Source organism: Melopsittacus undulatus, chromosome 6 (genome assembly GCF_012275295.1).
Source record: "Melopsittacus undulatus isolate bMelUnd1 chromosome 6, bMelUnd1.mat.Z, whole genome shotgun sequence".
Lineage (NCBI taxonomy): Eukaryota > Metazoa > Chordata > Aves > Psittaciformes > Psittaculidae > Melopsittacus > Melopsittacus undulatus.
The window spans coordinates 57,056,224-57,069,821 of NC_047532.1; the positions used below are offsets into that span (position 1 = coordinate 57,056,224).

The 13,598-nt window shown below is 50.7% G+C and overlaps 1 protein-coding gene across 2 annotated transcripts; it reads right to left on the reverse strand.

The window, feature by feature from the left end:
* Window positions 1-332: 332 nt before the first annotated feature.
* SNORC (secondary ossification center associated regulator of chondrocyte maturation) lies at window positions 333-13,598 on the reverse strand. 2 transcript variants are annotated; one of them, XM_031043708.1, is made up of 3 exons: window positions 13,323-13,598; window positions 1,029-1,205; window positions 333-459 (listed from the first exon to the last, which is right to left on the reverse strand). In XM_031043708.1, exons 1-3 carry the CDS (start codon window positions 13,393-13,395, stop codon window positions 350-352), a joined length of 360 nt encoding a protein of 119 aa, XP_030899568.1. In that variant the 5' UTR covers window positions 13,396-13,598; the 3' UTR covers window positions 333-349. The 2 variants fall into 2 exon arrangements, with proteins under 2 accessions (XP_030899568.1, XP_012982933.1); XM_013127479.2 differs by having other exon boundaries at window positions 1,029-1,208.

Here is a 13,598-nt window from a genome sequence, read left to right on the forward strand (position 1 = left end):
GTGGGAGTGGGGCTGAATGTGAACGTGGGGTTGGGTGACAAGGGAAGTATCAGGGTGGTCTACACCAAACAAAGAGCCCTTCCCAAGGACACCTGCACAAGGTGATGCCCAACACCATTACCAACAACCAAGACAGCTGATGCCAGCTCAGAGCCACTCACTCCCGGCCACAGGTGCCCCCCAACTGCTGTGGTCAAACCTGACAGGTCTGGGTGCACTGCAAAGGTCCGCATGGCAAGAGCACAGCACAGTGGCAGAGGCTGGCAGCATGTCTCCCCAGGGAGGCCAGGCAGACAGGCAGCAGGAGCAGCCAAGGGCTGGTGTGGTACAGAGAAATCTTTTATTGAGTTCAGGAGGCAGAGAACTTTCTCAGCATGATGATGACCAAGGCCACAAGCACAGAGGTGCCCAGGAGGGAGGCAATGACAATGGCACCGATAGCTCCAGGTCCCAGTGACCCTGCAGGGACAGAGAACAAGATGGTATGAGATCAGCATAGCCAGTGGGTCCCACGCAGGAAGGGCTAGGGGGTCAGACCCACACCAGCATGTCTCTGGCCATGGGGGTCACACTCCCAAGCCCCATGCACTGCCCATGATGGTCCTGTTCCCATGTCCCAGTGCAGCTGAGGTGTAATCCTGTGTGACAGTGGCATTAAGCCCTTGGGCAGGTGGCTGGAGCCAACCACTGCTCCTTAGCCAGTGACCAAGATGGCTACCACACAGCAGGCCTTTGGCACTCAGCTTTCCCGTTAGTGCCCACACCAAGAACTGCTTTGCTCAAAGCACAATACAACAGGCATTTGCTGTAGATCGGGAGCCAGGGAAGGTGCTCACACTCCCTGTTTAAAGAGCTTGAGCCATATTCTTGCCTATTCCCATCCATCCCCAGCAGTGTGGCTCTGGTCAGGCCACCTCAGGAGACTCAAACCCCTCTTGGTAGGCAACAGGCCCATAAAGAGCAACTGCAGGGCGAGGACAGCCTCAGCCTGGGGTGATCCCCAGAGTGCCCATGGTGCCACCATGTACCGTCCCCAGCATCCAGTTGGTGCAGGTGAGTGGTGTCCTCAGGCTCCAGCTCAGACGTGTATGGGGGGAAAGCTGTGGCATCCAAGAGCCGGGCTGTGGTGGTGTCCATGGGGCCAGCTCCAGAGGGCAGCTCGGGAGGCTCGTTCCAGAGGGTGGGCACTGGGCCCTGCAGGTGCTCTGCTGAGAAACAAGTGCCCATGGTCACCCTGCTGCCTGCCCTGGTGTGGATGCAGGGTGCCCTGAGGGCTTCAGGAGGCTGCAGAACACCAAAACCCAGAGCAGCCGAGGGCAGTGCCTGTGCCCCAGGCTGCAACCACTGCTGCAGGCTCTGGAGGCCTCCTGGTGTACACACAGCACGTGTGGGACAACGGGGAGCTCCCTGCAGCCTCTGCTCATGCACCAGCAGCCACAGCCAGCCTTTGGATGCCCATGGGACTGGGCTGACACATTCCTGCAACCTGGACACGTGTTGGCCAAACCCACATCATGTCAGGGCCCTTCTGTGCTGCACCACCAGCCTGTGCAGTGCAGGGTGCCAGAGGTGCTGGAAGGAAGCAGGACACAGGACACAGCTTCCCCAGGCAGGAGCCCCACTTCCCTCTGCCCACCTCCACGCCATGCTGGGGAGATGAAAGCCAGGCTGGGCTCTGTTTGATGTTACCATTCACCTCCTGTTATTCCTTCCCCTGTGGGGTCAAGGACCAAAGCAGAGAGCCCTCCCTGTCTGTGTGTGGCTGAGCCGAGCGCTCCCTGTCAATGCCCGACTTGTTCAGGTGGGCCCCGCCAGGAACGGGAGACATTCCACAGAACCCTGCTGAAACCACTGGGAATGTTGCACTGGGATGGGGAAAAAAAACAAGGGAGGGGGAAAACAAAGAGCATCCAGCACCATGGCCCATTTGAACAGACAGGGTAGGTATCAGCGCTGGGAAAGGGCATCACAGGAGTCGGAGCAAGCAGCTTGGGCTCTCTGGGGCAAGGCACAGGGGTATGCTGGGCATTCCCGCTCCAGCATGGTGCTTCTTGGTGAACCAGGGGCACTCAAAGCCTTGTCTCAGGCTCTGCCTGGCCACCAAGGAAGGCGGCACCAGCCCTAGAGCTTTAAGTATGTGGAAACCTCCTTGCCTCTGGCTGGCAGCTGGCACCTTATGGGAGAAGAGTGAGCTGAAAAATTGATCCTAGTGGGTTCCACTGCACTTGGTTCTCCCATGGAAGCCCCGCATCAGAAGGAACAGGAACACCAGCACCAGAACACTCACCTGTGCTGTCAGGAGAAACCCACCAATACAACTTACTGCAGGGCTCACATCAGAGCTGTTCCCACCATCCCCAAAGCTATCCCAGGCTGTCTGCAGACTCAGGAACATGACAGCGTTCCAGACTAGATGTAGAAAAGCCTCTCTACAGCCATAAAAGTGGCAGGATTTTCAGTGAGACAGCTGTCAGGTTTAACCCTGACCCAACAAGCCCCCAGTTTGAGATCTTGAGAGGCTCTTCTAGAAAGTACTAATTTCCAGTGGACTTCTTTTCTATAAATCCTGTGGTTTGGCTACATCTGGAGTCCTGCATCCAGCCCTGGGGCCCCCAACACAAGAGGGATGTTGGAGCAAATCCAGCAGAGGCTATGGAGATGCTGTGAGGGCTGGAGCAGCTCTGCCCTGGAGACAGGCTGAGAGAGCTGGGCTGGTTCAGCCTGGAGAAGAGAAGGCTCCTTAAGAGGAGAGCTTAGAGCAGCTTCCAGTGCCTAAAGGGGCTACAGGAAACCTGGAGAGGGGCTTTTTACAAGGGCAGGTACTGACAGGACAAGGGGGAATGGCTTTAAGCTGACAGAGGATTCAGATCAGATATTAGGAGGAAGTTCTTTACTATAAGGGTAGTGAGATACCAAGCAAGTTGCCTAGAGAAGCTGAACAGGGCTTTAAGCAGCCTAGTCTAATAGAAGGTGTCCCTAGCCTGTGGCAAGGTTTGAAATGGGATGATTTTTAAGGTCCCTTCCAGCCCAAACCATTTTCCGATTCTGTAAAATCTGGAACTTAGTGGGTAAATGAACTCAAAAGGGAAAGAAACCAAGCAGAGCTGGAGTTATTTAGTTCACAACAGTGGCTTTAGGAAGCCATTGGTTTAGGTGCAAACCGAATGCACGGAATGCCTGTGAAGCCCTGGTTCCAGGCTCCTTTCTCAAGCAGAGCAACTCCGCACAGAAGATCCACCCTCCAGCTACAACCTTCCTGACTGTGTCAACTCCACCAGGGCCAGCACCAGTACTGCAGCCATTCCTAGTTGGCAAGAGAACACCATGCTGGGAGGGTGTCCTTGCACTTCCCAAGAATGTTTTTCTCCCCAGAGCCAAGAGAGCCAAGTGAACCCTCACATTAACTGGGGGGAAATGTTAGCTCAGATCATATATAACAGATGCAGGCACCATTCAGGGAGACTGTAGGATCTGGACAGGGTCTTCCCAACTCCCCACTCTCAAATGGACAAGGAGGGAGAGCTACCCTTTCCAACCACAGTGCAAAGGCTCTTTCTCTAACCAGACTCACAGATTCTGGAAAGATTCCCTGTCTCCTGTGCATCCCATTCCTAAAAATTTATTGCAGCTCTCTCTAAGCAGGGCACAGAGCTTATGCTTGATAGCTGAGTAAACAGTCTAATTTGTTTATGATCTCAGTGATTTTTAAGACCTGTATAGAGTCCCGGATGGCTTCTGAACATGTAATTTGCTAATTCCCCTCATCTGATTAAAACACGCTTTCAATTCACCCACACAGAAGGGGCAGAGTGTGCTAAACATGCGTTTTCTGTCCCAAGTCCTTGTGGTTTTACCTTAATGGCACTTCAACCAAGGCAAACACAACTCCTTTCAGTCGCTCTAGTGCCTCACTGAATTGTCAGCAGAAGCAGCAGAGTCATGCGCACACATAAAGTAAGATACTTGCATCTCAACATCAGCAAGAGCCAGGGCTTGCTGCTGGGTCTCCTCTTTAGTTCCTGCATCTCAATGCTGCCAGTCCCCCCAGAGCAAGCTGCTGCAGCCCAGAAGAGCCTGTTTGGAACCAGTGCTTTGCTTTCCAAGACTCGCCTTTGATTTTCCCTCTTAAGTAACAGCTTGTGCCCTCACATGCCTCCCTTACTGTCCATTTGAGAAGCCCAGCCACCCATCCAGTTATTCCCATTCATCCAGTGGGTTTAACAACTGGAGGAGTCATGCCTCCACCCCTCTGCAGTCATCCCAGTGAGCATCACTGATGCTGCTGCTGGCTGAGAGCAGGAGATCCACAATGGAGCAGCATTAAATGCCACACTCCCATTTCAGTCCTCTGGTAAAAGCAAGAAGGGTGAGGAAGAAGCTCAGAGCTTACGTGTCAAAACCCAACACACTATTAATAAGGTCTCAAACCTAAGACATGAGTGCAGTTCCAGTCTGCTGGATACAGTCTCAACAGACAGGCTCGGAGTACAGGCGTGGGACCCAATTCAGAGGATCAGTTCTGTGCTCTGCTGCTGTTCTGTGTGACCACTGCACATCCCTCTCCCTCGTGAGCTGGGTTTCTCTGTGCATGAGCAGGAAACAAGGATTCTAAATATGATTTATGAGAGAAGCAGCACCAGAGCAACCAGGCTTGGGCACCTGCATGGTTGGTGACACCCTGATTGTGAAGAGGAGGACACAGTCTGTGCACCTGAACAAATGTCTCCAAGTGACAGCTCCAGGCTCCGTGTCAGCCTTTCACTGGGAAAGGGCAAGTTACACCTGGCTTTGGGGTCATGCATAAAACCCCAAGCACATTGCAATCTCAAGTGCAGGGGTGCAACCGAGAGCTGGCAACCAAATATCAAAGCAAGGTAGTGCATGGTGTCCCTGTTCAACCAAGAACTTTGCAGAAATAAAGAATTATCAAGAAACACACTCAAAACATCACCACAAGACCAGTGATGGGTGACCTGGGTGACAGCCATGCATTAGCTGTGCTAGCATCAGTCTTAGGACCAGTCCTGTCTCTAAGAAAACCCAGTGGGTACACTCGCGCGGTCTGTTTACCCTAGAGCAACTCAGCAGGCGCAGCAGGGCTGTCAACACAAATGGGTAACCCCACCACCTCTACAAGGGCTTTGTGCCTTGGTGCTCTGAAGGGAGAGAAACCTTGACCCTGTGACACAAAACAGCTCTCCCTCAGCATGAACCCTGTCTCAGCACTAAAGCACAGACTGAGGGCAGCTGTTGTTCCACTTGGTAAAACAGTTTGAGAGCACTGAAGAGAAAGACATGGAATAATCTTGGTTAGTGGGACTTTACTGGTCAGAGCTGGAACCTGGAAAAAAAACAGGCTAAAGGTATTCCAGTGGTTTAAAACAGGCCAGGTGGAGGATGGCACCTCCTCCTTTCCACATGTTGACACCCCAAATTGCCTTATTTTAAGGAAATATCTATACCGCACCATGTCTTCTCCTTCTCTCCAGCACAGGTTAGTTACACCTGAGGCCAGGAAAAGGGAAGAAAATACCAGTTTCTTACCCTTTAAAGAAATACACTAAGACTTGTGAATGATGAGGGATCCAGCAGGACTTGAGCTACATGGGCTGTAGCCAGATCTAAACAGGATGATGCCGAATGCAACTTGATTAAACCATTATTTCCATGCTCAGGGAGAAGGTGGGTGAGCTGCCAGCAGTGTGACACAGTATCCAGCACTCCAGATAACTGATGGCTGAAAAAAGACTGGAAGAGCCTCCACCAGTGATAGCTTTTGAGGAAGCTGGTCAAATCTGAAGCATCCTTCAAGACACCAGACCCTCGCCCACAGGCAGACAGCAAAACGTCAAGGCAAAGCAAATGAGGCCATCTAACATCTTCATCCCTGGAGATCCCTCACCAGGACCAGTACTCTTCCTAACAGCGTCTGGTTTCAGCACTTCCTCATCCTCACTCTCCACCTCCAAACCCAGCAGTAACCTTAGCTGAGAACTGGTACTAGTGTAAGTTTTAAGGAGTGGTGGTACAGAGCAAGGTTGGGTAATGGTCTAAAAAGACTTGCAGTAAGTCTAGATATGCTGTTACAACAACTACATCTTTTAAAGACATGTGCCTGACAAAACCTATTTACTACTTACCACATTCTAGTAGTCAAACTTTAAAAACTCCTTAATAGACTTATATTCTCCTGTTGTTGAGAATGAAGACACGAGTTGCTATGTAAGTTTTCTTTCAGCAAGTCTCCTGCTCCATCTTCTTCCCCTGTATGCATTCTGACGAGCTAATTGAAGCTGGCTTTGCTGAGAGCAAAATATAAAAATCAGCTCTTCACAACTGTCCTGCACTCTAGGCCTATGTGCTACTTGGGTTTGGAGGCTGCAGAAGCAGAGAAGATCTTGCTGAGGGGAGTAGCTTGAGAAAGGATGCTTGTAACACCGGAGCGGAGCCAGGGGAGATCAGCATCCAGAAACCTCACCACAGAGCGACAAGAGCCACTGAGGAGTGAGCCTCAAGTCCTTGACAGGACTTGCAAAGAGCTCGGCTACCACGAGGAGGTGACTCACCGGGGGCGGAGACAGGAGGAGTGGCACCAACTGTGAGTGGTTAAAAATCTACCCGGGGAGTGCAGTGAACAGAGCAGGCAAACAGAGTGGGTCGAGGCAGTTTGCGCGGGAAGGTGAGCAGGATGGTGAGCACTCGCTGTACGACCAGGGTCCGGTCTGGGAGCTCTGCCCTGGCCGCCCCAGTGGTGGCCAGCGTAGGCACCCAGACAGAGCCAGTAAGTGGGGAGGTTGCATTGCAGAGCTTGGAGTGTAGAGAGTGCCTGCACTGGTCTGGTGAGGGAAAGGTGCAGAATGGGCAGGGCTGCGCTCGCTGCTCCCTGATGGAGGTCCTCCTCCAGCAGGTGGCTGAGCTACGGGATGCTGTCAGTAAGCTGCAAGATGTCAGGGAAGCTGAGAGGAAGCAGGACTGCTTGCTCCAGGACCAAACAGCACAGGGGCCTCAAGGTTCCCCTCTAACTCATGGAGGAAAGAAGGAGGCTGTTGATCAGGGAAGCTGGGAATTAGTAACAAAAAAAAAAAAACAACAAAAGGAGGAAGAGAGCAATTAAAAGCAAGGGGCTTCCTCCTAAATCTGCTGTACCCACCCAGAACCGCTTTGCTGTCCTGCAGGGGGCTGATGAGGAAATGCACTTGCATCAGAAACAGTCGGCTGGTGCACTGGTACAGAAGATCTCTACTGGTGCCACCAGGAAAAAGCAGCAGGTTGTAGTAGTAGGGGACTCTGCCTTGAAAGGAACAGAAGCGCTCATCTGTCGGCCTGACCCGGTTGCAAGGGAGGTGTGTTGCCTACTTGGGGCACGGATCAGGGATGTTGTGGAGAGGCTGCCTGCTCTAGTAAGTCCCACGGACTATTACCCGCTTCTAGTGATACATGGGGGTGCTAGGGATACAGATAGTAGTAGCCTGAGGAGTATAAAGAAGGACTACAGAGCTCTGGGAGAGATGGTCAGGGGTTCTGGAGCTCAGATAGTCTTTTCGACAATTCTCCAAGACACAGGGGAGGACCTTCCAAAGGCAAGGAGGATTGGACAGGTTAATAAATGGTTAAAAGGGTGGTGTCATAGTCAAGGGTTTGGGTGTCCTGGACATGGGGCCCACATTTGTAGGCCAGGCCTACTGGGGGCTGGTGGAACTGCTCTGATAAAGAAAGGGAAGTGGCTTTGCTGGGAGGCTTGCCAGACTTGTCAAGGATGCTTTAAACTAGTAGCGTTGGGGGAGGGGAGCATCATTCCATCCCAACACACCCAGTCAGTTGCCAGCACCTATAATAAATACTCTGAGCAATGTAGTAATATTCTAGCTGCTCCAGCCACTCAGCCGGCTTCATTTGGAGCTCGGATCAGATGCCTCTATACAAATGCCCGTAGCATGGGGAATAAACAAGAGGAATTAGAGATGTGGGCACATCTACAGGGCTATGATATAATAAGCATCACCAAAACATGGTGGGATGGCTCCTTTGACTGGAGTGTTGGAATGGAAGGTTATAGGCTTTTTAGAAAAGACAGGCCCGGTAGGAGGGGAGGGGGAGTTGCCCTTTATGTTAGGGATAGGCTAGAGAGTATGGAACTCTGTCTGTGGACAGGTGATCAGTTAACAGACAGTTTGTGGGTCAGGGTTAAGGGGAAATCGGTGATGGGACACATTACTGTGGGGATATGTTACAGACCGTCTGATCAAGAGGAACCTGTGGATGAAGAACTCTACAGATAAATAGGAAAAGCCTCACACTCGCAGGCCGTTGTTCTCATGGGGGACTTCAACCACCCTGACATCTGTTGGGGCAACGGTACGGCCCGGCACAAGCAATCCAGGAGGTTTCTCGATTGTGTGAAAGACAACTTCCTTCTGCAAGCAATAAAGGAGCCGACGAGGAGAGGTGCCCTGCTTGACCTCGTGCTCACCAACAGGGAAGGGCTCGTTGGAAATGTGACTCTCCAGGAAAGTCTTGGATGCAGTGATCACGAGATGGTCAAATTCAAGGTCCTCAAGACAGTGAGAAGAGCGTGCAGTAAGCTCACTGCCCTGGACTTCAAGAGAGCAGACTTTGGACAATTCAGGAACCTGTTTAGTAAGGTTCCATGGGATATAGCCCTAGAGGGCAAGGGGGTCCAAGACTCTTGGTTAGCATTCAAGGATCACCTGCTACAAGCTCATGAGTGTTGCATCCCGACTAGAAGGAAGTGCACCAGGAGGGCCAGGAGACCTCCTTGGATGGATAAGGAGCTGCTGAGAAAAATTCACAAGAAAAAAGAGGCTGATAAAGGGTGGAAGCAAGGGCAGATGGCCTGGGATGAATACAGGGATGTTGTCCGGGTAGTTAGGGACCAAGTTAGGAAAGCTAAGGCCCAATTGGAGCTAAACTTGGCAAGGGATGTTAAAGATAATAGGAAGGGATTTTATAGTTATGTAGCGGCTAAAAAACAGACTAAGGACAATGTAGGCCCCTCCGGAAGCTTTCGGGAGAACTGGCTACACAGGACTTGGAGAAGGCTGAGGTCCTGAATGGCTTCTTTGCCTCGGTCTTCACTGGCAAAGGCTCTGACCGCAGCACCCGAGTCTTGGAAGGCGGACGCAGGGACTGTGAAAACCTAGACCTTGGGCCCATTGTACATGAGGATCTGGTTCGAGACCATCTTAAGAACCTGAATGTACACAAGTCCATGGGACCTGATGAAATCCATCCGCGGGTCCTGAAGGAGCTGGTGAATGAAGTTGCAAAGTCACTGGCCATCATATTTGAAAAATCATGGCAGTCAGGTGAAGTTCCTGATGACTGGAAAAAGGGAAATATAACCCCCATTTTCAAGAAGGGGAAAATGGATGACCCGGGGAATTACAGACCAGTCAGTCTCACCTCTGTGCCTGGCAAAATCTGGGAGCAGATTCTCTTGGAAGGCATGATAGGGCACATGAAAAAGAGAAAGGTGCTTGGTGACAGCCAGCATAGCTGCCCTAAGGGGAAATCCTGCCTGACCAATTTGGTGGCCTTCTATGACGTGGCTGCAAAAGTGATGGACAGGGGTGGAGCAGTTGACGTCATCTACCTGGACTTGTGCAAAGCATTCGACACTGTCCCACACAACATCCTTGTCTCTAAATTGGAGTGTCATCAATTTGATAGGTGAACCTCTCAGTGGATAAAGAACTGGCTGGATGGTCACACTCAAAGACTTGTGGTCAACGGTTCAATGTCCGTCTGGAGACCAGTAACGAGTGGTGTCCCTCAGGGATCGGTTTTGGGACCGGTCTTGTTTAGTATCTTTGTTGCTGACATGGACAATGGAATTGAGTGTGCCCTCAGCAAGTTTGCCGATGACACCAAGCTGTGTGGTTCTGTTGATCCGCTAGAGGGAAGGAATGCCATTCAGAGGGACCTTGACACACTTGTGAGGTGGGCTGATGCCAACCTCATGAAGTTTAACCATGCCAAGTGCAAGGTCCTACACATGGGTTGGAGCAATCCCAGGCACAGCTACAGGTTGGGCAAAAAGGAAATTCATGGTAGTCCTGCGGAGAAGGACTTGGGGGTGTTAGTCAATGAGAAAATGAACATGAGCCAGCAGTGTGCACTCACAGCCCAGAAAGCCAACCGTATCCTGGGCTGCATCAAGAGGAGCGTGACCAGCAGGTCAAAGGAGGTGATCCTGCCCCTCTACTCTGCTCTTCTGAGACCTCACTTGGACTATTGTGTGCAGTTCTGGTGTCCTCAACATAAAAAGGACATGGTACTGTTAGAACAAGTCCGGAGGAGGGCCATGAGGATGATCAGGGGACTGGAGCACCTCCTGTATGAAGACAGGCTGAGAAAGTTGGGGCTGTTCAGCCTGGAGAAGAGAAGGCTGCGTGGAGACCTCATAGCAGCCTTCCAGTATCTAAAGGGGGCCTACAGGGATGCTGGGGAGGGACTATTCATTAGGGACTGTAGTGATAGGATAAGGGGTAATAGGTTGAAACTTAAACAGCAGAGGTTTAGACTGGATATAAGGAAGAAATTCTTTAGGGTGGTGAGGTACTGGAATGGGTTTCCCAGGGAGGTAGTGAATGCTCCATCCCTGGCAGTGTTCAAGACCAGGTTGGATGAAGCCTTGGGTGATATGGTTTAGTGTGAGGTGTCCCTGCCCATGGCAGGGGGGTTGGAACTAGATGATCTTGAGATCCTTTCCAATCCTAACTATTGTATGATTCTATGATTTGGGTGTGCAGAAAGTCCTTGAGCTGGCTCTGTTTCCTGTTGCACCTAGATGATGTGGACAAAGAGCATTAAAGCCTCAGCCAGTTGTGTCCCCCCCATCTTTGACAAATGGGACAACAGAAAGAGCTCTGTAACTCTGAGGAGATAATCACACTTTCTCCAGTCACAGAGTACTGTCCAGGAAAAGGGAATGGCTGGGCAAGAAGCCAGATCAAGATATGCAACCCACCAGCACCCCAAAAGTGCTCCAACTACTATATCCATATGGGAACCTCAACTACCAGTGGAGAACCTTCATGCCTTGCTGAACTGAGCACTTACCCAAGGCTTCTGGTACCAGGTAGCTCTGAGACCCCACTGTGTTAAAATCAAACCCAATGAAGATGGAAAGACTCATTCTGGACCTGGGGTCTGCATGGCTGGCATCAGCCCTCTCCGAGGCAGATTCCACTCCTGCACACCATGGAGGACTTTGCCATGGAAGGCATAAGGTGGTGATATGGGAGGGCAGGGGCTGGGTGAACTCTGAGGCCAGCAATAGGCTGTCCAGCCCCAGGTGGCTGCAGCGGGCACAGGGCCAGGGCAGGGATGAAAAGAGGCCTTCATGGGGAGCACAAAGGGCAGCCTGTGATGTGCAAATGCCGGAGCTGGAGTGTGGAGCAGTGCAGAGCACTGCGGTTCTGATGAATGTTAAATAAACTTGTTTACAGAAAGGCAGGGCTGCATGTGTACGCAGGGAGAGCAGAGGGCTGTCTGCATGCCCTTCCCTTCTTTGTCTGCCCAAGGCAGGAAATTTCCTTTGCTAATGGGGTGAAAAGCAGAAAAAATTCCACTGTGCACTAGAAGCCCTGTTTTGGGGGTAAATAACTTCACTTCTAACACAGCAGAAAATGGTTCTGCTCCTTGGATGGCTTATCATACATGCTGGTCCTCATGTCCTGCTTTGAGGTAGTAGAGAACAAACTTCTTAAAGGCCTCAAGCCTCTAAAATGCCACAGAGGAAGCATGGAGACTCTCTTACACCCCAGGATCGAAATGCTGCATTCATCAGAATAAAGCTCTTCGAGAGCTACTGGCCTCACTGCACACGCGTGACTCACCCAGAAAAGGAATCAAGTGAACGTGGAGTATTTCACAGGAGCAAAGTGACACAGGGAGGCAATGACAGCTACAGACCATGGTTGTGATGCTGAGCCAAGGGCAAGTACACAGGAAAGCTGGCAAGGCCAGGGGCAGAACAAATACGCACCAAATACTGGAAACAAAACAGTGTAAAAGGAATCCTAGGTCAGGCAGGAAGCAGATTAAGTTTTCATGGGAATGAATCACTTTCTGCAGAGTGAAGTACTGTTACCAGTTAAGACCTTACCTGGCTTTGGGGAAGAGCACTGACACTGCTTCTGGGAGCACAAGCAAGCTACAAACTGAAACTGGGATTCAGCAATTAATGTTCCACTACACAGAAATCAAAGCTCGGGATTTGACAGGGAAAACATCACTTCTTAGTGCTCATTTCTTGGTTATTTTGAAGATTTCCCAGCAAGAAGGCATCCTAGAAGGGAAGGATCTGTGGGGGAAATATCAGCCACAGCAATTCTGTTCTTGCACCCAGCTAGGTGCAGTGATAAATTCACCTACTCACGTGAAAGCTCCTTTAACAAGAAATGAATGGCTGGTCAGGATCCCCCTGCTAAGCAAGATGCTCATAAACTGGGAGGGGACTGTAATCCAGCTCTGCTCCAGATCTTGGAAGGCAGGATGGGAATTCAGGAAAACAAGCACTGTGCTCTTGCCTATTTTCTTGGCTTGAGCGGTTCCTTCAGCCTCACCTCCACTTAATGAAAGAGGCTTTGAAGGAAGCAGCTCCTCATGAGTTTCCAAAGGCAGGAGCAGATAAGACTAGAATTACTAATCATCTCCTTAAAAAACAGTGCCTCACAGAATCAGTGTCTCACTTATTCCTGTTCCCATCACCTCACTGGAGTCAGAGCCACATGCACACTTCCCAGCACTGCCACCTGCCCCAGCACATCCAGCTCCAGACAAATTCCATTTAGATGCATGCCTCAGCTTTCAATCAAGCTGAGTATTCATAGATGCTTTCCCATTTCTACTTACAGCAGCAGCTGTGAAGTCCTCTGCTGTAGCAGGAAGCATAGAAGGAACCAGAAACTGGCACATATGCTTTAGCCAGAGAAAAGAGTTTCTTTTCACAACTGTAGCTTCTTCCTGCCATTAGAAGCTAACAGGCTATCCCATCAGCTGCTGAGAACTCTCCATCTGCATGTCCTGATCTACTACTGCCACTAATGCCCACGTAGGTGCTATTGCTCTTCTGCTTAGGAAAAATTACAAAGGATGTTCTCCCCAGCAGCAGCTTAGTCTCAGGGTGGTGAACACATTCTCACAAGTGATCCCAAAACTAGTTTCCATTCATTATAACTCAGTAAATACAGACTTTTTTAGAGGAGGGAGAGGAGGTGTGCAATAGAGGAGAGGCAGGCACATTAGTAAAAGACCACCCATGCTTTTGGGCTTGAAATGCAAACAAAGCTCCTTACCTGCAAGCACAGCAGGCACCACGATGCCACACAGCATTAACAGGACCAGGCGAAGGACTCTGTGGTAGGGCATGGCTTCCCTCAGGAAAAGCGTCGCCAGGAATTATTAAAACTCTTCAAAGTATGGAAGAACTTGGGGAATTTCACTGGTGCAATAAAATTTTGTCCAGCCAGGTTAAGAAATATTTAAAAGATTAAAAAATAAAGAATTTACTTCACAACAGCAAGTAGATGGAGTGTGTGCAAACCCCAGCAGAGACTCACTCGCTCCAGCTT

What these genes read in the sequence shown, in the direction of transcription:
- SNORC (XM_013127479.2), bottom strand. Translation starts at nt 13,395, where the DNA reads ATGCCCTACCACAGAGTCCTTCGCCTGGTCCTGTTAATGCTGTGTGGC. An exon ending in GGTGCCTGCTGTGCTTGCAG is followed by an intron (nt 1,209 to 13,322) that starts GTAAGGAGCTTT and finishes CTTGTTTCTCAG; the next exon opens with CAGAGCACCTGCAGGGCCCA. An exon ending in CCAACTGGATGCTGGGGACG is followed by an intron (nt 460 to 1,028) that starts GTACATGGTGGC and finishes CTGTCCCTGCAG; the next exon opens with GGTCACTGGGACCTGGAGCT.